This window comes from Pagrus pagrus (genome assembly GCF_965226575.1).
Source record: "Pagrus pagrus genome assembly, chromosome: 9".
NCBI classification, from domain to species: domain Eukaryota; kingdom Metazoa; phylum Chordata; class Actinopteri; order Spariformes; family Sparidae; genus Pagrus; species Pagrus pagrus.
In genome coordinates, this window is record NC_140193.1 from 16,435,273 (window position 1) to 16,460,638 (window position 25,366).

General features: G+C 39.6%; 1 protein-coding gene across 1 annotated transcript; it reads left to right on the forward strand.

Annotated features, from left to right (window-relative positions):
* The first annotated feature begins 2,330 nt into the window (after window positions 1-2,330).
* On the forward strand, window positions 2,331-24,842 carry cers6 (ceramide synthase 6). The gene is made up of 11 exons (XM_084362386.1): window positions 2,331-2,789; window positions 4,857-4,962; window positions 5,063-5,193; window positions 12,703-12,760; window positions 15,138-15,188; window positions 15,293-15,385; window positions 19,488-19,616; window positions 19,897-20,003; window positions 21,651-21,807; window positions 21,971-21,994; window positions 23,850-24,842. Exons 1-11 carry the CDS (start codon window positions 2,620-2,622, stop codon window positions 24,006-24,008), a joined length of 1,185 nt encoding a protein of 394 aa, XP_084218512.1. The 5' UTR covers window positions 2,331-2,619; the 3' UTR covers window positions 24,009-24,842.
* Window positions 24,843-25,366: the final 524 nt, after the last annotated feature.

A 25,366-nucleotide genomic window follows, 5' to 3' on the forward strand; every position in this document is an offset into this window, starting at 1 on the left:
GAGACCGGTCAAGACCACCGCTGATAGGCTTTTTGTCCATGCCTTACTGATAAGAGTGAAAAAGGACCCTCTCAAAAACGGCTAATTACTTCAAATCATTGGTAGTGTAAAGCTAAAGAAAAGCTAAAGAAAAAGAAAACTCACATTTTGATGTTTTGTTATGATTTTCCTTTGATATATATGGTCTTGGTCTTGTCTTGGTCTCGGTTGGTGCGGTCTTGACTACAACACTAAGTTTTGGGGAAGAAATGTTAATCAGAGGAGAACGATCTTAACTGACTGATTTTTATTCTTTGTTTTCATGACTGAATAAACTGAATAAACAAACTGATCTTAAAGGACAACACAGTTTCATACTGTTTTACTTTGTTTATATGTGGCGGACCCTGCCACCTTTCTAGCTTCAAACAGTGTTCTGGGGACCATCATGAAAAATATATATAATATATATATTTCTGTGTTTGTATTATTACCGCATTAATATTGTAAATATTAAAATGCTGAGCTTGAATTTCTTCTCCAAAATTACATAGTGCCCCTTTAATAAGCAACAATTTTAATATGTGATTTGAATCAGTCACTTTTTAAATAAATACTGGTTCCAGCTTCTTAAACGTGAATATTTCCTGCTTCCTATATTTTACGTAAAAGCAAATGTATTAATGCTAGATTAAGGGGAAAAAAGTGATCTAAAGATGACATCTCTAACTGTAGGATAATGTGTGTGAAATGTTTCACTCTTTTCTTATAGACCAATGGATTAATCAAGACAATAATGGGCAGAATAATCTATATTAGGAATAATAATTAGTTATACTGTGTCCACTATTATACCATAAAAGCCTTAAATATACCATATGGAAATATAATAAGGACTGTATGCAGCATCATACTGAATAAAATGTATGATTATTTTGTATTATACAACATAAATACATTCTTATGTTGATTTCTTGTATGGCTTGCATGGTTTATACACTGACAGGCCAGTTAACACTTATGCAGTTTAATGTAACGGTGCTATAACTTAATATATCTTAAGATTTATTTTTGTTTAAACCGTTTTAAAGATGTTTTAAATTAACTTTTAGGTCAAGTTGGACGCTGCAGTGGTTCTGCTTAATTGTACTGCGTTATAATGAGAGGAGTCTGACAGGGCTATTTCATTTCGGCTATATAATGGTTGGAAGATACTAAAAAGTGGAAAAAGTGTCGCACACTCAGGCTCCATATGCAGTTCTCTTTAATTAAGAAGATGGAAGATATTAAACCACAGTTCAAGATCACAGACTCAAAATGTACAACCTATAATATATATTTCATAGCTGCCACACAGGAATTTACCCAAATGTTAAAAATAAGTCAGCTTTGGGTTTCTTCCACTTAAAGGGGCACTATGTACTTTTGGAGAAGAAATTTAAACCACCTCCTAAAACTGGTTATGTCATCTTCACATGACTTTTTTTGTCGAAAACCCAAGAATATTACATTTACTGCCACATTAAACAAAAGGAAGCAGGAAATATTTACATTTGAGAAGCTGAAACCAGACAATATTTGTTTTGTTTTTTAAAAATGACTGAATGGAATCACTTATTAAAATTGTTTACTATTAAAGGGGCACTATGTAGTTTTGGAGAGGAAATTCAAACTCAGAATTTTAATATTTACAATTTTAATGAGGTAATAATACAAAATCAGAAATATGTAAACTGAATAAAAAGCTGATAAGGTCCCCAGAACACTGTTTGAAGCTAGATAGGTGGCAGGGTCCGCCACATATAAACAAAGTAAAACAGTAAGAAAATGTGTTGTCCTTTAAGGTCAGTTTGTTTATTCAGTCATGAAAACAAAGAGAGTTTGTTTAGGCATGAAAAAAAATCAGTTATCTTCTGATTAAAATTTCTTCCCATAAAATTACATAGTGCACCTTTAAAGAAATATATAAGACTATTAGGTTATGAAGTTAAGAAAACGTTATCACAAGGTCAGGTTTACATCTACTGGTCATACATGAAAGCTGTCAGTAGATGGCAGGGTTTACCAGCCATGGTCAGTTCATACTAGTCTTTAGAGCATATTGCTTTAGTGTTGTCGTATAAATTGTGCTTAAAATTCACATTTTGACAAAAAAATCATAGACGATCAGTTCGAGTTTGGCAACAGTAAAACATTGATGGTGACACCTCGTGTGGTTATTGATGGATTCGTACAATAATATAACAGCAGGACAAGAAACGAAATAAACAAAACACACAAAAAAAAACATCCAATCCTCTCCAGCCCCTTCGTGATGAAACCTACTTGAACTTGTTACGTGCTGTACAAAGACGTGGTTTACCTTGATTACGTGCTGTGGCCGGCACAACGTACACACACACACACACACACACAGTGCACTGCATGACATTTCAACGCACCAATCAGTCGCGGAGGAGCTGATTGAGTCTACTTCCCTACACAGGAATAGCTGAGGGGAAGCGGACGGACGGCGATCTCGCACGGATATCTCACCATCAGCCCCAGTGTTGCACGGCCAGATCGCCTGCGAGGGAGCTCGGAGATACAGCGGGCCATCGATTCGTCTTTCGACCCGGTCACAGTGCGTGCTGCAGGGAGATGGCCGGTATTTTGGCGTGGTTTTGGAACGAGCGGTTCTGGCTCCCGCACAATGTAACCTGGGCTGACTTAAAAAACACAGATGAGGCAACGTTCCCGCAAGCCGAGGATCTGTATCTGGCGTGTCCTTTAGCATTCTGCATCTTTATGATCCGGCTGGTTTTCGAAAGGTGGGTCTGAAGCACATGATGCGATCATCCAGGTGGCCGTGGTGCGGGTTTGGTGTTGTGGGGATGATGCAGCACGCGTCGCTGCCCGTGTTCGTCAGTCTGGTACCTAAACAATGGCATCTTATCTGGTTAGCCCACAAATCACCACGGTTGATCATCCTTCTTTTTGCAGGCCTGCAGCAGTACGCGCTGTCTGCATTTGATGCATCTGTCAGTGCACACACACACACACACACACACTCACACACTGTGCAGCCAAGTTACCTTACCTGTCCAAAATACAGGGACTGTCTGTCTCAGGTTAGACCTGGCTTTCAGCACAGCATCATGCTGGAAACAGGCTTCTCTTCACTAATCCGGCGTTTCTTTTTAAACTCAGATGCTCCTCTTGTGATTTGTTGCATCATTTTACTATTATTATACAATCATCAATGTAAAGTATGGCATAGATCCATGATGGTCACAGCAGTGCTTGTGATGCACATGTGGGTCAGGAGTCTCTGTAGGGAGCACTAAATCCTTCACTCATGTTCAGCATTTATCCCTGAAAATACAGCTAATGTACAACCGTGATCATTAATGTGTAATGTCTTCATAGTATATTGTTTATTTACATAGTCACTTGTTAACCTGAGCTGGGCAAGATCGCAAGGCACATGCCCAGAGGGCCTCATTGACATTAGGGGGCCCGAACAGAAGCAAGGCAAGTTTATTTGTAAAGCACAATTCAGACACAAGGCAACTCGAAGTGCTTTACAGGGGCATGAAATTACATTAAAATACATTAAAAAATGCATTTAAAATACATTAAAAACAAGTAGGAAGTCTTTAAGAAACAAAACATTAAATTAAGAAATAGGCAAGTAAGCTCAAAATGAATAGGTTTAAAAAATAAAAGTCACAGTGCAGTTCAGAGCCTTGAAATTGCTTCAATTAAAAGTCTTCATTTAAAAGAGGTGAGAGTTGGAGCGGACCTGCAGTTTTCTGGGAGTTCGTTCCAGATATGTGGCGCATAATAACTGAACAGACGAGAGAAGAACAGCTGTTACTGTAAACAAAATGTTTAAAGGGACGCTGTTTAGTTTTGGAGAAGAAATTTAAATTCAGAATCTTTATATTTACGATATGAACTAGGTAAAGAGACAAACACAAAAATAATTATTTCTTCCATTACTGAATAAACAAGCTGTTCTCAGAGGAAAATAAGGTCCCCAGAACACTGTTTGAAGCTAGAAAGGTGGCAGGGTCCGCCAAATATAAACAAAGTAAAACAGTATGAAACTGTGTTTTCCTTTAAGGTCAGTTTGTTTATTCAGTCATGAGAACAAAGAGTGTAGAAAAATCTACGTAGTGCATCTTTAACATACTATATATTTTGTAATGTTTTAAAAATATAACTATCTAATATCTAAACGAATCTCTGGTCTAAAACTTTATTTCAATGTTCATATAAATATTTATTCATTTTCAAATGAACACAATGTTAACTATACTTTTCATATAGGAACGTGAATAACCAATTGCATATTAATACCGAAATGTAAATAGATTCATGAGTATAATAATAATCATGTGGCATTAAAGGAATTTTGTTTGTTTACTAAATATCAAAATATGCACATATGGGACGCCACAAGAAATAATGCCCAGAGTAGTCTGTCCGTCTAATATGGCCCTGAACTGTGTTTTAACAAATGTGAACATACATTTGCAGACTGTACTGTGCCTCCTCTTTTGTAAAGTGGTTCACAATACCAAATGTCTTGTGTCAAAAAGACAAAAGCAATTAGCCTCACCCTGCTGCGCCGTACCCACTTCTTCTTTTATTCTACAAGAAGATGCCGAAATGTTTTTTCTCAAGATGACTGTGAGGTGTCATGTCCTGGGAGAATAAAAGAAGAAGAGAGAGCAATCAGATACATGTGTCCAGGTGCTGATAACACCTCCTGGTGATTGAATGGCTTGTGTCCCAATCTCTAAATATAATCAGGGTGTATTTTTCCTTAACCTCAAAGATAAACTGTCTCTGTCTTGATCTAGAACGGTGTTGTGATATTTTAATTGCAGGTTTATTGCCAGACCATGTGCCATGGGCCTGAAGATCCAAGCCAACGGGCCACAAAAAGCACAACCCAACGCCATCCTGGAGAAGGTTTTCACTGCTATAACCAAGGTGGTGCATGTTTCCGTCTCTTCATCTCATAACATTTGTGCCGCCACAATGAAAGCCAGCACATCTTATAAATGGAGCGTTCTCTGTCTTGTCTTGCCAGCACCCAGACGAGAAGAGGTTGGAGGGCCTGTCCAAGCAGCTTGACTGGGACGTGCGGACTATCCAGCGCTGGTTCAGACAACGCCGCAACCAGGAGAAGCCCAGCACTCTTGCCCGGTTCTGTGAAAGCATGTAAGACAAAACATTTCAACACCACACCATACAGTATGCCCGATTAAGCTACGAGTCATTTTTCTTCGTATGTAATTGCATAGACTTTTAACTTGTCTGAGGTAGGCAGCTCACAGTGGACATCATATCTGCTTTATTGTTGTCATGATTATTGTTACTTACAGGATAAGTTCACCCAAAAATGAAAATTCAGTCACTATCTACAAACTGCTCATGCCAATGTGAAGTCCACAAAACATTTCTGGAGCTTCACGGCAGCACAGCGTTGCAGCATTCTCCTAAACAACCGAATTATCTTGGGAAAATGAAAAAAAAAAACAGCTGCCAAAAAAACACTTGAAATGGCTCCATACAGCTCGTTCAGCATAAGCCAAGTCTCTGGAAGCCCTGTGATCCTAAATTGATTTTAAAAGATGTTATTTGCACCGAAATCATCACTGTAGCTGCTAAACCAAAAGCACACACCCCATCTGAAGTGGGTGCACAAGCTCGGTGTAAATAACACATTTTCAAATCAGTTGGCGTCTCCGACTACATGGGACAAGCTGTATGGACCCGTTTTATGTTTTGCAAGTCCCCATCTACTTGTCTCTAGTTGTTTCAGAGAAAGCTGCGACGCTGTTTTGCTGTGAAGCTCCAGGAATGTTTCGCGGACTACGAATCTTTACTTGACTTTCGATTGGCATGGGGCCGAGTAGATAAAACTGAAATGTCGTTTTTTTATCCTTTAATTCTGGGAAGACTGATTTGAATAGGAACCACTGCATTACTCGTCACGAATAACACCTGTGACAGTAGTAAAAGCAGGCACGATGCTCACCGTGACTGATGCCTTTATCCAAACAAGTTTCAAGTTCATTTTCATATTTTATGGAAATTATGGGAAAATCTCTGTTGCTGCTTAAAAGCACACCATCACAAAAACGTGTTTTAGGGATATAACCAGACATCCAGACAGACAAGTCTGAAACAAGTCTCTTTTTTATTGGGTAAGTCAGAGATTGTGTTGTGCCAAGTCAGGCCGAGTTACTTAAAGTGGCAAGAGACAAGCTGTTGACGCAAAGACAACCAGATCATTTCTGTTTTCCTCAGATTCGCAACTACCAAAAAACACAGGACAAAAAGTGTATTTTTTCAATTTAGTCTGCACTGGAGATGTGAAAGCAGAGTCTCACCTGCAGAATCGGGTCTTTATGGAGAGAAAAAACAAGGTATTAGTGCCAATAATGATAATAATGATATTATTGGCCAGTTTATCTAACCAGTTTAAAAAGTATAACAATTAATTGAAATTCCATACCACCAGACTTTCAGCATCATCCTCTGCACTCAACTGTATAAAATAGTTTTTTTCTCTTATGCAGCATAAAGGGACTTAAAGTCAGTTTCGTTCTACTGCCCTGGTGTTGTATGACTAATAAATTAACCTTTTCCTTTAAACGTCTGAAGTCAGGTCAGGAGTTTTTCACTTCTAAGTCGAGTCTCAAGTCATTTATTTCTTGTCAAGTCACGTTGCAAGTCAAAACAATTACTTTAGTCAACATTCCTGGCTATTGATTATTTTGTTGACTGATTCATTCATTATTCAATCGAAAAAATGTCAAAAAGTATTTTTGTAACGCCCGTTACACTTCCTTAGAATCCTGAGTGAGATCCTCGTGTTGCTTGTTTTGTCCGACCAACAGTCCAAAACAAAAAGGTTCTCAGTTTACAACATTATAACAAAGAATAAAGCAGCAAATCCTCAAGCTTGAGGAACTAGAGCAGGTTTAACTGGGAAATGACAGAAACGATTAATCAGTTACAAAAACTGACAGGTTAATTCATCTGCTAGTTAATCTTTGAAAGGATGTGCCTTCCCAGAGTTTTGTGGTGCTAAGCCAGAGTCATAAATTAATACTGCTGAATACCCAGAGGTACAAATGTAGCACACATGCAAATCTTCAGGACAAAGTTGACTAATCATAATTTCACCAATTTATTCTGGCTTTATCAACCAACATGCTAATGTTTCCGCCTAGTGGCCTTCGTCAGAGCACGGAGGAAAATGGAAGTCATGTCATTTACATGACATGTTGGTTGACATGGCCAGAATAAATTGGTGAAATAGAGATCAGTCAGCTTTGTCCTGAAGATTTGAGTGTGTGCCTCTGTGTATTCATCAACTGCAATCTTTTTAACTCTATGAAGGGTAGCAGCATTAATGGTCCATTAGCAGTCATTACGACAGTGTTTCAGCTTTGGTTAACCGTTGCTGTATCTTACATGGCTTTCAAAGATTGCAGCATGAATGCTGGTGCTGCTGAGGGATAATAGTCAAATGTGTCCCAGTGCAAACCAACAAACCCACTCAGGCTGTAAGAGAGAACTGGCTAATCTGCAGTCGAGCATTTGCCATCAGGGAGATTGTAGTTACTTAGCAGTGTGATGTTAAAGGCCAACAAGCGAGTGTGGCTGTCAGAGCAGAGTCATGTCTGACACCAGCAGAGCCAGTCTGGCAGTTTGATACACGGGGAGCCTCGCGTCCTCTGATCCGCCTGAGGCTGCTGTTCACTCAGGAGGACACTGCTGGCTGATTACACCGCCGGACTAGTGTAGAAGAAAGAAAACCTGCCTAGAAGAGAGTGAATTTGTGCTCCTCTGGTGTGCGTGCGAGCTTTTTTCTAACCTGCTTGTCTGGCATTACAACTGAACCAAAGCTGTTATCTGCATACAGCATAATTGACTGCAGACGACGTCGGGCTTTGCAATAGTTTGGCCAGGTTGGCCGTCTCAGTTGCTTACAGTGCAGTTCTCCAAACGGGCCCCGGCTTCAGCCCTTCCAGCAGTGATTGCACTCTAATTAGGCCCTCATGCGCAGCTGTTGCAGACTGATAGCGTTCTTTGTCTCTCGGTCGTCGGGATAGCTGATCTGTTGTCTATTCTTTTCATTATGCAAACACAGAGTTCGCAGCCGACACATTTGGTCTGGAAATAATGAAGACCCCGCATGGAGTTTGTTTACCAGCTATTGTTGCTGCCTCTCTCTTTTTCCAACATGTACAGCAACAAATGATTTCAAGTATTGATTTATAGCAGAAAGAGACACACAGCAAGGTCTGTTTATAATGGGGGAAATTAGGTCTTTCCAAAAATGTCTTAAAACAGGTGTTGGGGGACGAACAAAACAAGTAGCATTATTTCACTACAGTGTAGGAAGTTATTTGTGACTTCGATTTAAAGCCTCACTGTGAGACAAAATGGCAAATTAAGACGAGTAGTTCTTTCAGTGTAGTTTTACCAGAGAGGCCCTCCTCCTCTCATCAGCTCTCCTTGTTTAAGGCGGGCAGAGGACGAAGCGCTGCTTTGATGTCCTCAATAGCCTCCGATGTCTGATCTCGTCTTCCTCCATCCTTTCCCCTCTCTGCCTTCAGTGAGAACAAAGACATTATCACAAGCAAAATAATGCAAATCACAGCTTCATTTTTTTTTTTAAAGAAACAGACTTCTGTGACAAGATTTAATATAACTAAATATAGTTTCTATTTTTATCTTATGTCTATTTTAGACTTTAGTTATTACTGGATTTGATGTACGCTCAAATGGGTTTTTGACTAGTGTTTTTCATATGCTGGTAATCTTCCGTCTTCTGTCATAGATCCATTTACCAATTTATGTATTTGGTTGTTTTAAGGACTAGTTTTATATTTGGGAAAATGAGAGGTTTGATAACCACCTTCACCATCCATACACCAAATATGAAGCTACCTCCATTAGCCAGCTAGCTTAGCTTAGCAAATACACTGAAAACCGGGGCAAACAGCTAGCCTGGCTTTGAGAAAGGTAACAAAATTCACCCACCAGCACCTTTAAAGCTAAGAAACACAAGGGCTGTTTCTTGGATGGATGCGTCGCTGTCATCACTTACAGGTTGCCACGGTGAGATGTATTTTATTACCTTTGGACAGAGCCAGGTTGATTGTTGTTTTTTTTATCTCTGTGTCAGAATTGGAATGAAGCCACATTTAGTGGCTGAATGTTATTAATCACACCTTTTAGGTGTTTTTCCTGTTTTTTTAGGTGGATGGTCATTGCAATTATGCCCCATTTTGTCAAAATTATAACTAAAAATTAACACTTTTATTGGCTTGAAAATTAATACCGTTAAACTACAATTTCTTCATTTGTTATTCCTCAAAAGCAAAGAGTTACTTTCATCAGATACCAAATTTAAGTCTGCAGTAGACTCTCAAAAATGAACTTAGGTGTTTAACCTCTAGAGATTACCAATATCCTCATTAATGCTTTCTCGGTCACCAATATGTAGCTGTATGATATCGGTTTCCTTCAACCGACACACCTCCCCAGAGGCAGCTCAGCAGCAGACACCGAGCCGACAGCTAATAAGCATGTGCGTGCTCAGCAGATGCTTACAGGACAGCTGTGAGATGAGCCATTTACATGTGTTCTTGAGAGAGGACGGCCACACCCCTGTTATTCCTTAAATTAGTTGCACCACATGAAAATAACTGGCTATTAGCCGGCTTTTTCATGTGGGAAATTTTGAAATCACGCCCGTAATCAAACCAAATTGGACAAATACAAAAAGGTGGAAGGGGACAGCTATTACCGCCTGAAGATTAACAGAGGTGTTACTCCTGATTTAACAGCGGAGAGGGAATATATTAAGGCTTTCACACAAATGATCAAAGCTGGAGCGTCATGACTAATTGTTAAGTTGAGTGATCCGAATGCAAACACCTGCAGCCAGCTGGCGCTTCAACTACCCACCTGGAGAAGTGACATGGTGGAGTTAAATAAGCCAACTGTGAGCTGTTTTTATATTTTATTCCAAAGCTAGGTGCTACACTCAGAATAAAGCCAGCCTCATTACAAATCAAAGTTGCCCTCCTACGTTTTTTCTTTTTTATCCCTCAGGCTATGCTTTGTCTAAACAGGTACATTTGATTCAATAGTGATCAGCGACTGCCCCAGTTTAAAAGTCTCACATCATGAATGATTCACCGATGCCTAATCAAGCCATTATTAAAGGACGGCGGTTCTGTGTGCCATAACACATTAACAAAAGCCCACTTTTACTGTGTCAGTTTGAAAGTTGTTTACAGGACAAGTTCGTCATAACACATAAACGTAATTCAGTTAACTACCCAGCGCTAATTAATTGCTGCAACATCGTGTGCAGCTAATAAACAGCAGCTCTCAGATAATTAACTGCATAGCATTTGAGTTTCTCCGACGCCGTCATTATCAACGCTGAATCGGAAGAATAAAGTCAGAATGACAATAACCATGCATGCTCGACTTGGGGAGAAAAAAGACTACACACAGGGAGCAGTTGTGACTCATGGTGATTGTACATATATAGCAGCGATTCAGCAGCACTTGAAAAAGACTCTTGCAGGCTTGATGAACCGGTTGCCATGCAACGGTCTTTACTGTGTGCCAGGTAGACTTATCCAGTTAATTTGGTTTTACAATACTATTGATCAACAATAAGCAGGTAATGATGGCTCTATATTAACCCGCTTACAAGTGAATATCTTGAACAAACATCCACGTAAAGGGACAAACTGTGCTGAGAAGCTGATGTGGATTCATCCTCTTCTCTTGTGTTCATGTCATGTCGTGTTTTTGTCAAAATGTGTTTGATTTGAAGTCAGCTGGACCAACCGCTCGGCGCAACCTTTAAAGTATGCAAACCTCGTCTCACATGACGGGCTGTAGAGCTGCTGTCACAGTCATGGGAGGGAGTCATGCATGGATTTATTCTTTCATGTCACAGAGGCGTTGTTTTGTTCTTCTGCATGTGAAGCTTTTACACTGTGTCTAAGAATATAGGCTCCACTTGGGGGAAAAAACATTTTATTTAACTGGCTGCAAATTTGTGAAATGCCTTGACAACTTAATAACGAACAGCAGGGAGTCTCTCACTGAAGCCCAGCAGATGAATTTGCTTCTGTTCCCTGCAGAAACACGTGGTTTCATCTGATGCAACTTCTACAGCTGCGTAGAAAGAAAACTTTTGTTAGCTGTCCAGTAATAAACCCGTCCTTCCAGTTGCTGACGGTTATGAGTTGGGTATATATGCACATCTCCCAGCTCAGCATGGCTTTGATCACTGATGTGTCAGCTGAAGCAGCTCAGACCTCATGATGATCACTTTCCCTACTATTGTGTAGCTGGAGTTACTGTAAATTATACAGGGTTATATAAAGGCACGGAGCAGGCTGGGCTGAGACTGGACAGTGTGGGTGTCTTTCTTTCCCCCTGAACCTCACCAAAGCAGGAAAAACAACTCTAACTGGAGGGCAACATTGTCTGGTTAGGGAACAGTCACAACATCGGCACGCATCTTTTATGACATCACCGACTGGAACAGAGTTGTGATTAAAAGTTTGGGTAGGCTCCAGAAGATTTTCGGACTTCAAATCGGCCGTGTCATTCTTAAGTTTGGGAATGGCTGGTCCGAATCAGTTTTCAAGCACAAATGTCAAACATTTGCTGGCTTGAGCGCTGTCGTTAATGACAGTTAATGAAGAGGAAGCATGTTTGAGGTTTGGACTAGTGGTTGGACAAAAGAAGCAATCTGAAGGTGTCACTTTGGGGCTCTGGGAGATTGTGATGAGCTACATTACTTTCGTCGAGAAGCTTATGTTTTCACATGTGTCCGTTTGTTTGTTGGTTGGTTTGTCAGCAGGATCACACAAACACTACTGAGGAGATTTCCACAAACTTGCAAGGAGGATGAGTCACAGCCTAGAACACAGACCCCATTTACTTCAGGACAGAGCCAGGAATTATTTTTTCAAGATAGGGCGTTTTTTCCCTGGGAATAGTCTATGGGTCTTGATGAATAAAGTCAGACATATTAAGGTGTCTGGTATCTATGAGTGAGTACAATCCGGATCCTTGATCTGGTGAAGCAGTCACAGTTGAGTAATACAGGGCGGTCCAGTTTGATATTGAATTCAGCTTGAGGTTTTATAGCCGAAACAATTGATTAGTCTTGAAAAGAATTAGCAGAATAATCAATAATGAAAGAAATTGTTAGTTGCAGCCTTAAGATCTAGTATACAGGACAAGTTGTTTTAATTAGAAGATCCCTGGTAAGGGTTTATATTGCAGGATGCATCTTGAATTGTATGACTTTAGGAGTGAGGCAGCTGCATTATTCTCTCTGCAAATTGGTTTTTCCCAAATGAAAACACTTAGCTTCTCTCTGTAATTTACTAATCCTTATACTTAATCCAAATTTATAGCATAGACTTGAGAAAACAAAGTGGACAGGAGAAAGAAATAAAGAATGAAAAAATGATGGGAAATGCAAACACACTGCAAAGCTAAAGGCTGAACCACGACTGTTAGGTCCGGACTTCTCAAGGTTTTGCTCTAAACAGTAAAGATTGCAAATGTAATGAAAGCTTTGTTGCCTAAACAAATCAAATGTTGAGGATTAATTCATTCTGCTTTATATTCATTATACATTTTTTCTGTCTTTCTTTCTTTCAGGTGGAGATTTACATTCTATCTCTACATATTTACTTACGGAGTGCGTTTTCTTAAAAAGGTAAGCTTCGCCTAAAGACAAATGAGCACCTGTAACGTCTGTTAAAGTTAGTAGTGTGAGTCACTGAGGTCTGAAGCCATTCACAGATATGGAGGCACATGGCTCACATGCCATGAAAATCTCGTGGCTTCTTAATAGATCGGTGCCCAGTCATGAGACTGCCATGTAAAATGGATGTCGTGGTTGAGAGGGGCATTTGTAACACAGCCTCGTACAAAAAGAGATCATTAATAAGGGAAATTTACTGGGATCTTTCAATGGATGAGGGAGCAGCTGACAAATATATAACATACAAATGCTAAATAACGCCATCCAGGTATGTGGTGGTGATTTGTTTGTTGTTTTGTTTTGATATGTATCTTTCTTTTATCTATTTAATCTATTTTTCACATCTATATAAAGAAGCAACCATCAAGACAAGATACAGTAACACCAGCCTGCTGTCTCTTTCTAGCTTTTTAGTTATTTTTCAATCAAATCATAAAAAATCAACAGTAGAAGTCATGGCTATGTTTAGTAGTGAAAGTAAGAGCATTTCCACACGCACAATGCAAAGAGAACTGAGGGGATTGGCACTAAACAGCTGTGTAGCCTTAAGAAAACCACTTGTCAGTGAGGCTAATCAGAATAAAAGGCTTCAATTTACCAGGGAGCATAAAGATTGGACTCTGGAGCAATGGAAAAAAGGTCATGTGGAGTCCAGATTTACCCTGTTCCAGAGTGATGGGCGCATCAGGGTAAGAAGAGAGGCGGATGAAGTGATGCACCCATCATACCTACTGCCTACAGTACAAGCCTGTGGGGGCAGTGTTATGATCTGGGGTTGCTTCAGTTGGTCAGGTAGAGGTTCAGCAACGTTATGTGCCAGAACAATGAGGTCAGCTGACTGCCTGAATATACCGAATGACCAGGTTTTTCCATCAATGGATTTTTTCTTCCCCATATTCCATGTTGACAATGCCACAATTCATTGGGCTCAACTTGTGAAAGAGCAGCTCAGGGAGCATGAGACATCATTTTCACACATGGACTGGCCAGACCTCAACCCCATTGCAAATCTTTGGGATGTGCTGGAGAAGACTTAACACAGCGGCCCAGTTCTCCCATCATCAATACAAGACATTGCATAACCTTATCGAAACTATGCCACGGCGAATGCATGCCGTAATCAAAGCTAAAGGCAGTCCAATGAAATATTAGAGTGTGTGACTTTTTTTTTTGGGCCGGGCAGTGAATTAGTGTGAAGTAAAGTCCAAGTGCCTCAGATCTGTTCTTAAGTAGGCTACGTTCCACCACTGCTGATTAAAGTGACTGAGATAGATTAATATATTTCATACATAGATTCATGAAATACAAGACAGCACAGTATATAATGAACAGTGTAATAGTCGAGATAGCAGAGCAGGAAGAAATCTTTAAGAGATACAAGTTGCATGACAAAGCACTTTGTGAAAATAGTTCATTCGCTGGCAATCCCTGCTGCAGGCTGGACTCTCAGTGGGATTTATTAATAGAGCCGGTCTGGAGAGGAGCGAGGAGACGTAAACTCAGTCACAGTGATGGGTCACTGTTTGCTTATAACACATTCTTATGTATCACAGTTACCGTTTCTCTTGTCATCCTGATGTCATTATGTCATTACGTGGTTCCTTGGAAATGGAGCTTCCTTTTATGTCAAAGTAACAAAATCTCTGATGACGTGCGTTCAGTGTTTTATAAACTACTCTGATTTCAAGGGAATTATTCCTTTGTCAGTGGGCACATTGATATTCATGTGTTAGTGCTCAAGTGACGAGGAAATATTGAATTGAACTCCACCTGGATGTGTGGGAGCAGCATAACGATGTTGCATTTAATGATGTCTGCTCTTTCAAGGTTTTACTGAATGGCTCGGTAGCTCACTTTGTTTTTGGTTTGGTTTGGTTAAAAAACTGCAAACAAGCTCAATTTTCAATTTCTATTTTGCATTTTTGATTCCCCCATGAACAAAACAAATCATTTTGGACCACACAAACATTTTTTTATATTAATTCAAAATCATGATAATATCTGTAATCAAATTACATGACCGTAATATTGTGATACTTAATAGGACTACATATTTAACACATAATTAGTAAGTGTATAGGAATACGTTTTTAAAATAACCCTCCAAGACTTTGTCAGGGGGAGAACAACAAAGCCTTGGACTCATTTCCATTGTTGTCTCTGGGGGTTTTCACAATAAATTGTATTACAGTGCTGTCTTAACCTTCGTCACAGTCTTATCGTATTAGTTGATGATGCATTTCAAAGTATAATCCGGTTTCATTTCTTTCATAAGGGTTGAAAAGTATTGATTTTAAGATTTATAAGTCACTCTTTTCATTTTTTCCAGACTCCATGGCTTTGGAACACTAAAGAGTGCTGGTACAACTACCCATACCAGGTAAAAGCCTTTTTATACAACATCTTCAGTAATCATGATATGGCAAGATGACTTGCAATACTCAAATATTTATTTTAACCTTGTTGCTTTTTGTGTTTATGCAGCCACTGACTGTGGACATCCATTATTACTATATACTGGAGCTGTCTTTCTACCTGTCCTTACTCTTTTCCCAATTCACAGACATCAGGAGGAAGGTGAGGAACGACTGTAAAACACACATCATGCATCCAGTAACATTTATTATTCAATGTTTGTCTACTAAGAGGCATAAAGTGGCAGTTTTAGTCACTTTTTCCTGTTGAAACCAGAAAATTCTGTTTTGTTTATTCCATCGACTCTATAATGACTCAATAATGCTTAGACTATTTGCTTGCGAACATCTGCTTTCTGCCTCAGCGTATTCTCACTGATGTGTGAAATAACAAAACACTGCGCGGGTAAAAAGGATTAACACTTCTTAAACACTCAGAAATTGGATTCCAAGTCAAACTTCACAAAAAAACTTTTCTAAAGCTTTAATACCCTCAGAAAATGATCATACCACTATAATCTGTTATACTGTATGATGATAACGTATAATTCTTCATATCGTGCATCAAGATCCATGCATTGTTCTGGGAGAATTTAGTGGAAATGCCGAAAAATCTCACAATGTTCAAGAAAGTGAGCAAAAGTTCTTAGATCCATCCCTTTATATGGACCAGCATCAGAAGTTAATGGGGTCTATTCTGGGCCGAGACTCATCCTCCATCCAAACAACAAAGCATCAAACAAATGTTAACGGGTAAAAATGTACATGTAATCAGGATTAAGTAATCAGATGAGAAAGAATTAGTATTTATAATCAGCCTAGATTACATTTGAGAAGAGGTTGTTATTAATTCTAGTTGCATTGTCAAAGATTACTTGATTGCATTTTTTATGATGTCTTTAAAGGGGCCCTGTGAAACTTCTGTGTTGTCGGTTGTTAGTTTATGTTCAGGGACTACATTTATAAACTAACGTTGGCTACTGTTGCTCTCTGTAGAGGTACTGAGACAAGGCACTCGAGAACGTGCATAAAGTCACATTTTTTGGGACAGTCCTTCACAAAGAAATCCGCAATCCAGCAGCATTACACAACTTCAACAAATCGTCAACAGGCTTCTATAGACCATATGCAGCCATTTCCGCCGATGTCATGCTCTGTTGTACTGCTGTGTAGTAGCTGGTTGTGTAAATGTTGGAAATCTGACAAATCATTATCATTTTACCACTTCCTGATTAATCAGCAACTGAAAAAACAATGGATAGTTAGCATTCATACTACTACTTAATGTGTCCAAGATGTCTGTTGATGTTTGAGAATTAATTTACGCCTTAACTTTCATATCGTGTAACACTATCAAACAGTATCATTAGCCACAAAGTGGTTGAATGCTAACATTAGCTTTTGTCAGGCAGAAGTTACTGAGTTATCAAATATATTGTTTTACCTTGAAATATGGTGCGATGTCTCTACAAATTTTCACCATCTATTGTCTTTTCAGTTGCTAAATTTATCAGGAAGCAGTGAAATGGTAACAAAATTTGTCGTACGACTTGCGTGGAACACAGCAGTACGACATGTGGGCTTCCCACCCTGAGCACGACGTCCCAGGAAAATGGCCGCCATGCGAATATGGCCTATACGCAACCGATATGGTCACATATTGTCAATAAAAAAGCAATTAATATGTGTTAACTGCTAGAAATTGTTACATAGAGCCCCTTTAAAATATTGGGGTTTTTTTATTTAACCAACTGTGCCTCTTGAATAAGCAATAAGTGTTTTATTTGTGTTGAAAATGTTTTGAGATTTTTAAAGAGAGAAGAGTAAATCTGTGAAACTCCAATTTTTGTGGCTGCGTCCATATTTTTTTTTAGCATAAAATACTATAAATTGAGGTATTCAGATTAGATAACATTTCTTTTGTTAATTACAAAAACTGCTGTGTAATTTGAATTCAGTAACTGACTACCTTTTAAAGTAATCTGACCCGACTCAGCCAGTTAAATGAAACACCTACTTCCACCAAGCTGCTGCAGGTGTCATCGACTTTACATTCATTATTTATTAAACCAGAATAGCTGTCTCTATACAGCATATACATTATGTACATTGTCCTATAAATGAAGTTTAAAAGCTCCAGCTGAGATTCAGTTTCAGTTTGTACAAACATTAATGTACAATGACCGACTTCAACCCACTTCCATCTTCTTTTTCTTTGTTATGAAACAAGCACACTTTTGGTTCATTCAGTATCAGTTTGCATGCCTTCCAGCCATGATCTTACTCCTGTCTCTCGTCCATCCCCCAGCTCTTCCTTCTCCACACCACACTCCACTCACTGCACTCACAGCAGCCCCCCCATGATGCCGTGCTGTGTATGCCTTCACTCTGTCATCTCTTTGTTGACTGTTGGCATGTTGTCTGTTTTTGTTTCTCCTTTCAGTTTTTTCATGCACAGCACTACACTGAGGAGGTCCTCTGCATCCCCTGCCAATTCCAGTATGTTTCTCCCCGCACACTCTTTGCCTTGCTTTCATTCTGCATCTTGCATCATTACTCGTCCTTCTCATCTTCCTTCTCATTCTCTCGCCATTTTGGACTGGTTGCTTTGAGCTGAGACGTTTCAGTAGCTTAAGATTTGCTTAAGGAATGCTTCCCCCCCCCCATGTCACCTGTCTGCATCTTAAGTCAACTGGATCAGGTCCAAAAGCTAATAGCTCATACTTAGGTGACCCCCGTGTCTGCTTGATTTGAATTTCCAGAGGAGAAACGAAGAAAGCCCACTTTCAAATGGTGGTGGAATGTAATGATCCGGGTACTGTATTTGAGTATTTCTAGTAAATGCCACTTTATATTTCTATTCCACTACTGTTTAAAGGGAAATGTTGTACTTTTCACTCCAATACATTTATTTCACAGCTATAGTTACTAGTTATTTTAAAGGTGCAGTGTATAGGGTTCACCTAAAAATATGTATAATCACCTAAAAATAAAAATAGAAACTAAAATAGAACTAGATAGTGATAGCTCCCAGGGTTACTTTTTGGTTATGCGGCTCACTGAATATGCAAACTACAGTTTCTCCGCTGGGCGCCTGCCCATAGACTTTTTATAGATATTTAAATCGCTTTTTCACAGGGGGGGTGACGCTCAAAGATATGTATTCACCGTTTTACCGCAGTGCATCACGTGACACTGTAATTACACAGTTTGGCCACTAGGAAAAACTGGCTTCAGAGCCCGGTGCTCTTCCTGGGGTTTTGATGCAGTAGATTCATGGCCTTGTTGCACCGCCGTGGTTTTTACAGTAGCGTTTATGGCATCCACAGTCGGAAAGGGTGAGACAAGAGATGTTCAGTTGTTTATAATCAACAACCTCACCGCCACCAAATCCTACACGCTGGTTCTTTCAAAAATAAGACTTTGTGTATAATGAGATAATAAAATGCATTTTTATAGATTAAAGTCACCAACAGTACGTTGAATCATTAAAACGATGCTCCACCTTGATCAATTATATTAAAAACTTCTTTCACTTTTATATATATGCATTACTGACAATGATCCAAAGTTATGTTATATAATAATATGACAGTCACAGGGACAGTGAGTACTTTTACTTTTGATACTTTAAGTCATTCCTTCTTGTAATGGTGTTTTTATAATATTTTACTGTTACTTTTTAATTCTTCCCCGACCACTGTTTGACACGACGACACCATCAGATGAGAAGTCAAGCAACAACACATTTGCTGCAACAGCACGCAGTGTTCACGAATGCTTGGACACCGAGGGCTTACTTGCTTTGTTTGTTCAGGAAGTGGTGATTAATCGTTGTATTGTCATAACTTTTTATATCCTCTCAATAGCTGTGCCAATCACAGTGGCACATGACGAACAGGGCTCATCAAAATAGAGATTTTATTATGAACGATCCACACAATGATCACATGTGCAGCTACTGGCACACTTCAAGGCCGTGAAAGCAAACAAACATGTAGTGCGTCTTGCAGCATTTTTGAAAATAGGCACTATTGTGTTGCACAATAGTTCCACGTGTTCAGTTTATTTTCGTCGGCAGTAGGGGCTTGAGTTTTTACAAACACACAGAGCACATGCACACGGCAGTCATGTCACTTTCACGTCTGTACTGCACTTGATGCTCCGGGCATGTGCCGCATGCAGTGGCTCGAACAGCCAAGAGGTATTTTTTCTTTTGTACTTTCTTAAGTAGTGTGATATTTCCTCTTCAACTGTGTCCTCAGGATTTCCTGATCATGTTCCTGCACCACGTGGCAACAATCTCCCTCATCACCTTTTCCTACGTGAACAACATGGCACGAGTGGGAACTCTGGTCATGTGTCTCCACGATGCAGCCGACGTGCTGATAGAGGTGAGGAGGATGTGTGAGAGAAGTGAATGCTGTGGACGGACAGATTGGGAAAACGGAGGCAACGATGGTTGGGTGTGTGTGGGTGGAGTGTGTGGAGTTTACATGCTGAGCCATCCATCGTTATCTAAATATAACTACAGTCTGTACAATATGAACGTTGTGTCCTTGTGTCAGTATGTATATTAGAGGTGCGGCACATGTTGAACTTATATCGTCAGAGATATCCAAGTTGGTGTTTACATGATCTGATTAATGGCTGCCTTCTTGTTTTTCTACCAAGGCTGCCAAGATGGCCAACTACGCCAAATGTCAGATACTGTGCAACCTCCTGTTTGCAATGTTTGCAATCCTCTTCATAAGTTCCAGGCTGGGAGTTTACCCGGTGTGGTGAGTGTTATTCTCTTTCCTGTGCACCACTGTTAGCATCCCTCTCCACTGTTAGTACACAGGCTTGCAGGAGACTTTCAAACCTGAGCTGCTCTGCAAAATTTTGGCACACCATCCCTCAGATTACATGTCACTGCCATAGAGATATTAGTCCTTTTTTTTTTACTACTTTCTCCGCAACGGTTTGCAGTTCAGACACATCTCTCAGAATTTTGTTGCTAAGTAATAGTTACTATGGATACAGCAGCTTTGACCTCTCAAAGAAAGCCAAACAAAATCAACACATAAAAAGCAGATCATTATGTTATTTTATTTTATCACTGACAACAGCGTCCAGAGTTTCACACGATTGTTAAATAATTAAAGGTTTTTCTGCTCGTTAGGATCTCTTTTCATATTGTGGTGTTGCCTTTTTGCTTTTTTTCCGGGCCAGTCCATCCATCCGTTCCAAGAGAACAGAGGCAGAGTTAAATATATCTTAAGTAATTTCAAGCACCTTTGTAACCCAGAAATGTAATTAATTTCAGCTTAATTACAGTAGATGGTGAATGCTAATTATAACGGGCCATTCGGATGATACTTGCAGTTACCACAAATTAATTTTAGTCCTTGAAAGTGTGCGTAGTAGTCATCGTGCAGTCATCAGCAGCAGTGTTATCACACATTTCACGACATGATTTAGTTTCTGACTCAGGAAGCTGCTTTTCCTTGAGATACCATCGATTCTTGATCTGCACCGAAATCCTATTTTAGGGCGTCTAAAATCAAAATATTTTTTGTCTTGAATAATTAAGGCCGCTCTGGAGAAAACATTTGTGAAACACAGAGGCCATTAGATTCACCACACTTCTCTGCCTTTGTTTCCACACTGTAATATGATGATCCCACACTACATTTTTAGTCAGCCCCCACCACACCGGTAGTAAAGTTGTCATTACTGTAAAGCTGTTGCCATGGCTTCGGTATCTGGAGGATGATTCACAGACAGCCATTTGCAAGAACTGGCTCAGGGATAAATTTAACACGGATCCTTGAAGTTTTGATTGCATGTCATGCGAAGCCAGGTGATGCTTCGCTTTTTCTTCTCCGTTAGGAATCTGAATCGCAGTAAGATTTATTACTGTGCACATGTTGACCTATAAACAAAATGCTGTTTTAAAGACACACGTCTGTTTGTGCTACAAACATCATTAAAGGTGCAGTATGTAAGATATGGCCATTTTAGTTTAAAACACACAGAAAATATACATAAATTACAAGCAGAGTGTGAAGAAACAGCAGTGCTGACGCTTTGTCGGGTCCAGTGAGGGTAGTATCGATACGCAAAATGATGTTTAAAGGTATTTCTACATCCACTTATGGCTAACTGTGGGACTAGAAATGAGGCTGTGTGTATGTGTCTAGTTCCCACTATGACAGAGATTTAAAAAAAATGTAAAAAGAAAAGAGAGAGAGAGAGTTTTATGTAGTTTTTGGCCTCCGGTGTTTCACAAAAGATGAAGCGCTGGAGCAGAGCCAGTCAGATTTTTTCGTTTCACTAGATTCTGTTTGGCTTTGTCTCCTTAGGACATACAATAATTCTCCCACTAAGTGCTTTCCAAGAAACACTATGCTAATTATCTCCCTTTCCTTCTTTTGCTACCGAAGGATTTTAAATACCACCTTGTTCGAGAGTTGGGACATTGTAGGGCCCTATCCGTCTTGGTGGGTCTTCAACCTGCTTCTGATCCTGCTGCAGCTTCTTCACTCCTTCTGGTCCTACCTCATAGTGAAGACAGCGTGCCGAGCCATCTCCAAAGGAAAGGTGAGTCACTACACTCAGCTCCTCTTTAAAGTGCCTCTGCAGAATCCTTCCATTTATACCTGTTCTTGTATAATCAGGTGCTTTGCTACATACTGTGTAGTATTTTCAATTGCCACTTTTGACCGCCTCTCTCTGTTCTCTATGCTAACCTGCAACCTTCAAGGTGGGGAAATGGAATCCATTACATGTAAGTAGCCTCAAAGAGGAGCATCTCAATCAAAATGGTGTATTGTGTGTCGTGTTTAAGTTCATGTCTCTAGCTGCCAAGTAATCATTTGCATTCATCATGGTCCTGATTGTCAACCAGCCAATAATCGGTGCATTTTTATCTTTGCTTGCTGTGTGGCTGCATAGATTGGAAAGTTACATAGTGATTCAAGAATGAAATATCTCAACAACTATTGCATGTATTAGCATGGAAATTTGTGGAGACGTTCATGATCCCAAGAGGATGAATCCTGCAGACTTAAGTGATGCATTCCTTTAGCCTCTAGAGCCTCTGTAGCAGGTCAAAGTTGTCACTTATCCTGTGAAATGTCTCAACATCTACTTGATTGATTTGGCATAAGATTTGCACAGATGTACATGGTTCCCTGAGGATTTCTCCAAATAACTTTGACTATCCCCTGATGTTTTTGTCGTGCCACCATCAGTTTGTGTCTTTAATTGAAATTTCTCAACAACTGTTGAATTGATATCCATGATGTTTTTTGTACAAACGTTCATGTTCCCTGCAAGATGAACCGTAATAACTTCAGTAATCATCAAAAATTCCCTTCGTGCAACACTTTTGTTTATGACCAGGTATCTGTAAAAATAATGACATTAATATCAGCCTCAACTGTACTCAGTTGAGCTAGCATGGTTGTAGCCTCTTGTCGTCTTGTTTATATGTTCCATGTCATCAGTGTTGCAGCTTTTTATTAGTATATTCTAATCTACAGTTGGTATTTTATTATATACTGTCTAGTGTACACAAGCTCCCTCTAGTGGTACGCGGCAGAATCACAGAATACTGCAGAAAAATACTGCAGAATTTCAAAGTAAAAAACTTTAACTCAAATGTAATTTAAAATAAGTTTTGTCTTTCCTCTAATATTTTTGTTTCAGCCTTCTACATGGTCACATTTATGCACTTAGTGGGCACATATGTAATTCATCATTATTTACGAGCTAAACTCAAAATGTGATGGCAAGATAGTGCACAGAGGTAAAATGATGGTTCAAAAACACTACAAAATGTGGGGGTCGGGAGGAGAAGAGCATTTCGAGCTTCCTGTTGAAACTAAAGTTTACAACAGTGAACTGAGCATGAGTACTAGTGGCTACGTAGGCAGCAGTGGCTGACTCATTTTGTTTGAGGGGCAGGGGCAAAGGAAATAAAAGGCACCAGGTGTATGCAGTGGGGCACCAGCGCGCAGAAAGTTGTGATACATTTATAATGACAATAGTGACAATCCCCAGTGCAGATAAAACATTTTTGTTATGTTATTATAACTACTGCACCTCTGTAATAATACACATGGGTAACTATTAACTATTTAACTGGAAGGGCACCCTAGAGAGCATGTTATCATGTGCAAACAGGGCAAAACAATAAGCTGAGTGAGCTTAATGTTCGTCAGAAATTAAATTAAATGTTAATATAAATGTAAATTGAGTTTATTTTGGATTTGGACCGTTTGTCGGACAACCGTTTGTGAGCCTCTGGGACACATTTTCCATTCTTTTCTGATATGTTGCAGGCTAAGTAATTAAGCTTCAATCTGAAGGATGAAAGGGAAATTAATCATTAATGTAAATAATCACTGGCTTAAGCCCAGATCATTCTATGTTCAGAGCTTTCCATATTTTCTGTTTTGCAAACAGATGTTAAGGCTTTTTGAGCCTGTTGCCTGATATTGATTGGCAGAACACCTCGCAATGTGTCACACTAAGGTCCCTCTGTAGCACCGCCACGCATGGCTGCCGCAGATAATGACACAGATAAGAATTTTAATGAGAACATTTTCATCTTCAACTTTCCCTCCTCGTTTCTGCAGGTGTCTAAAGACGACCGCAGCGACATAGAGTCCAGCTCCGACGAGGACGACAGCCCCCCACCTAGTCAGAAGCACCACAGCAGCACCACCAACGGGACCAACAAAAATCACGGGACCAACGGCTACCTGACAGGAGCCCCATATCCCGACGAACACTGACGAAGCTGATATCACAACACTGGAGCCATGCTACAGACACCATCCATCATCTGTATGTCTGTGTGTGACTGTGTGAGTGAGTGTATTTGAGTGTATGGTGGAGACATGAACAACATTGCCTGTCTGGCACTGGAAGTTCTTGATAGATTTCTGTGAATGCAGTTTTGTTATCAGTTTGAGTCTTTACATAAATTTCCGCACTCAGTTTCTTCTCTTCATCTATATATTTGCATCAGACTGCACTCAGTGAAATATCAAAGCACTCCTATCGGTACAACCCACTCTCTGTTTAGCCAATGAATGAAAGCATTCCACTTTATGGTGTAAGCATGCTACTTTAACATACAGTAGTCTGGCATACTGGGGGTGTGATTTTTCTTATGTTTGTGTCTTTCTATGTTATTTATTTTTTATAAATATGTTTGCAGATGAAAGTCGGACATCGATTCTCCCTTGATGTCAGTGTTAAAGATGAAATAATCTTGGACAACATCTTTTCTTTTTTTTTTTTTTTTGTCCCACCACAAATCATGATAACGTGTATGAGCAAAATGCTGGGTTTACTTTCAATGCTACACCCCCAAAGATATGCCAAAATGTGTGAAGTTTACTCACATTATGAAATACTTTCTCCACTCAAACTGTATATGAGATGTCGATAACAGTATTATGTGTGTGCATCAGATATGGCTAGCTGCTGTATTCCCTATTAAAGCATTTTGTTAAGTATTCTGGTACATTTCTGGTAAGCATTTCATTAAAGGCCATTTGTCCTCTTTCGAGGCAGACATCAGTTGTTTGAAATATTCAATAAAAAAACATGAAGATTGCAAATTATGTGTGGGTCTGTTCAAGAAGTTCAATCAGCAACAAAACAATTTTTTCGTTAAACTCTGATGGGAGATTTTTAAACTCAATATCAAATCCCCTCTTCAGATGGTCAGAGCCAGTTAGTCAGCTATGGAGGAGAGAGTCAGGGGCAGAGCCAGCCTTCTGGAGGAATAAACACCTGGAGTCGTATCTGATTTGGCTCTGATCCAGATTTCTTTACAGACGGGAGGAGAGCTCAGAGGTTACTTTTTAACTTTTGGGACTAGTGGATTTATCTTTATTTATTCTTTACTCCGTTTATCAACCTGACAGTAGCAGCAGTCTGCAGAGGTGACCTCTATTGTCACGTGTTCATGCACTGTAATGTTGACTGGAGACTGAAGCTAGAGGAGATATGTGCCTTATTACTCAAACGATATTACAGAGAGGTGAGGGGAAAAGAAGAGAGAACTGGGGTCTTTGGTGAGTGCTGCATTGAGTGAGAGTTGACCAGACACACATCCTTAATGTGTGCCATTGTTCGATAG

Excerpts from the sequence above, each read along its gene's own strand:
- cers6 (XM_084362386.1), top strand. The coding sequence starts at position 2,620 with ATGGCCGGTATTTTGGCGTGGTTTTGGAACGAGCGGTTCTGGCTCCCG. Across the intron at positions 12,761-15,137 it reads GAGTGCGTTTTCTTAAAAAG|ACTCCATGGCTTTGGAACAC; the intron begins GTAAGCTTCGCC and ends CATTTTTTCCAG. Across the intron at positions 19,617-19,896 it reads CAGCCGACGTGCTGATAGAG|GCTGCCAAGATGGCCAACTA; the intron begins GTGAGGAGGATG and ends TTTTCTACCAAG.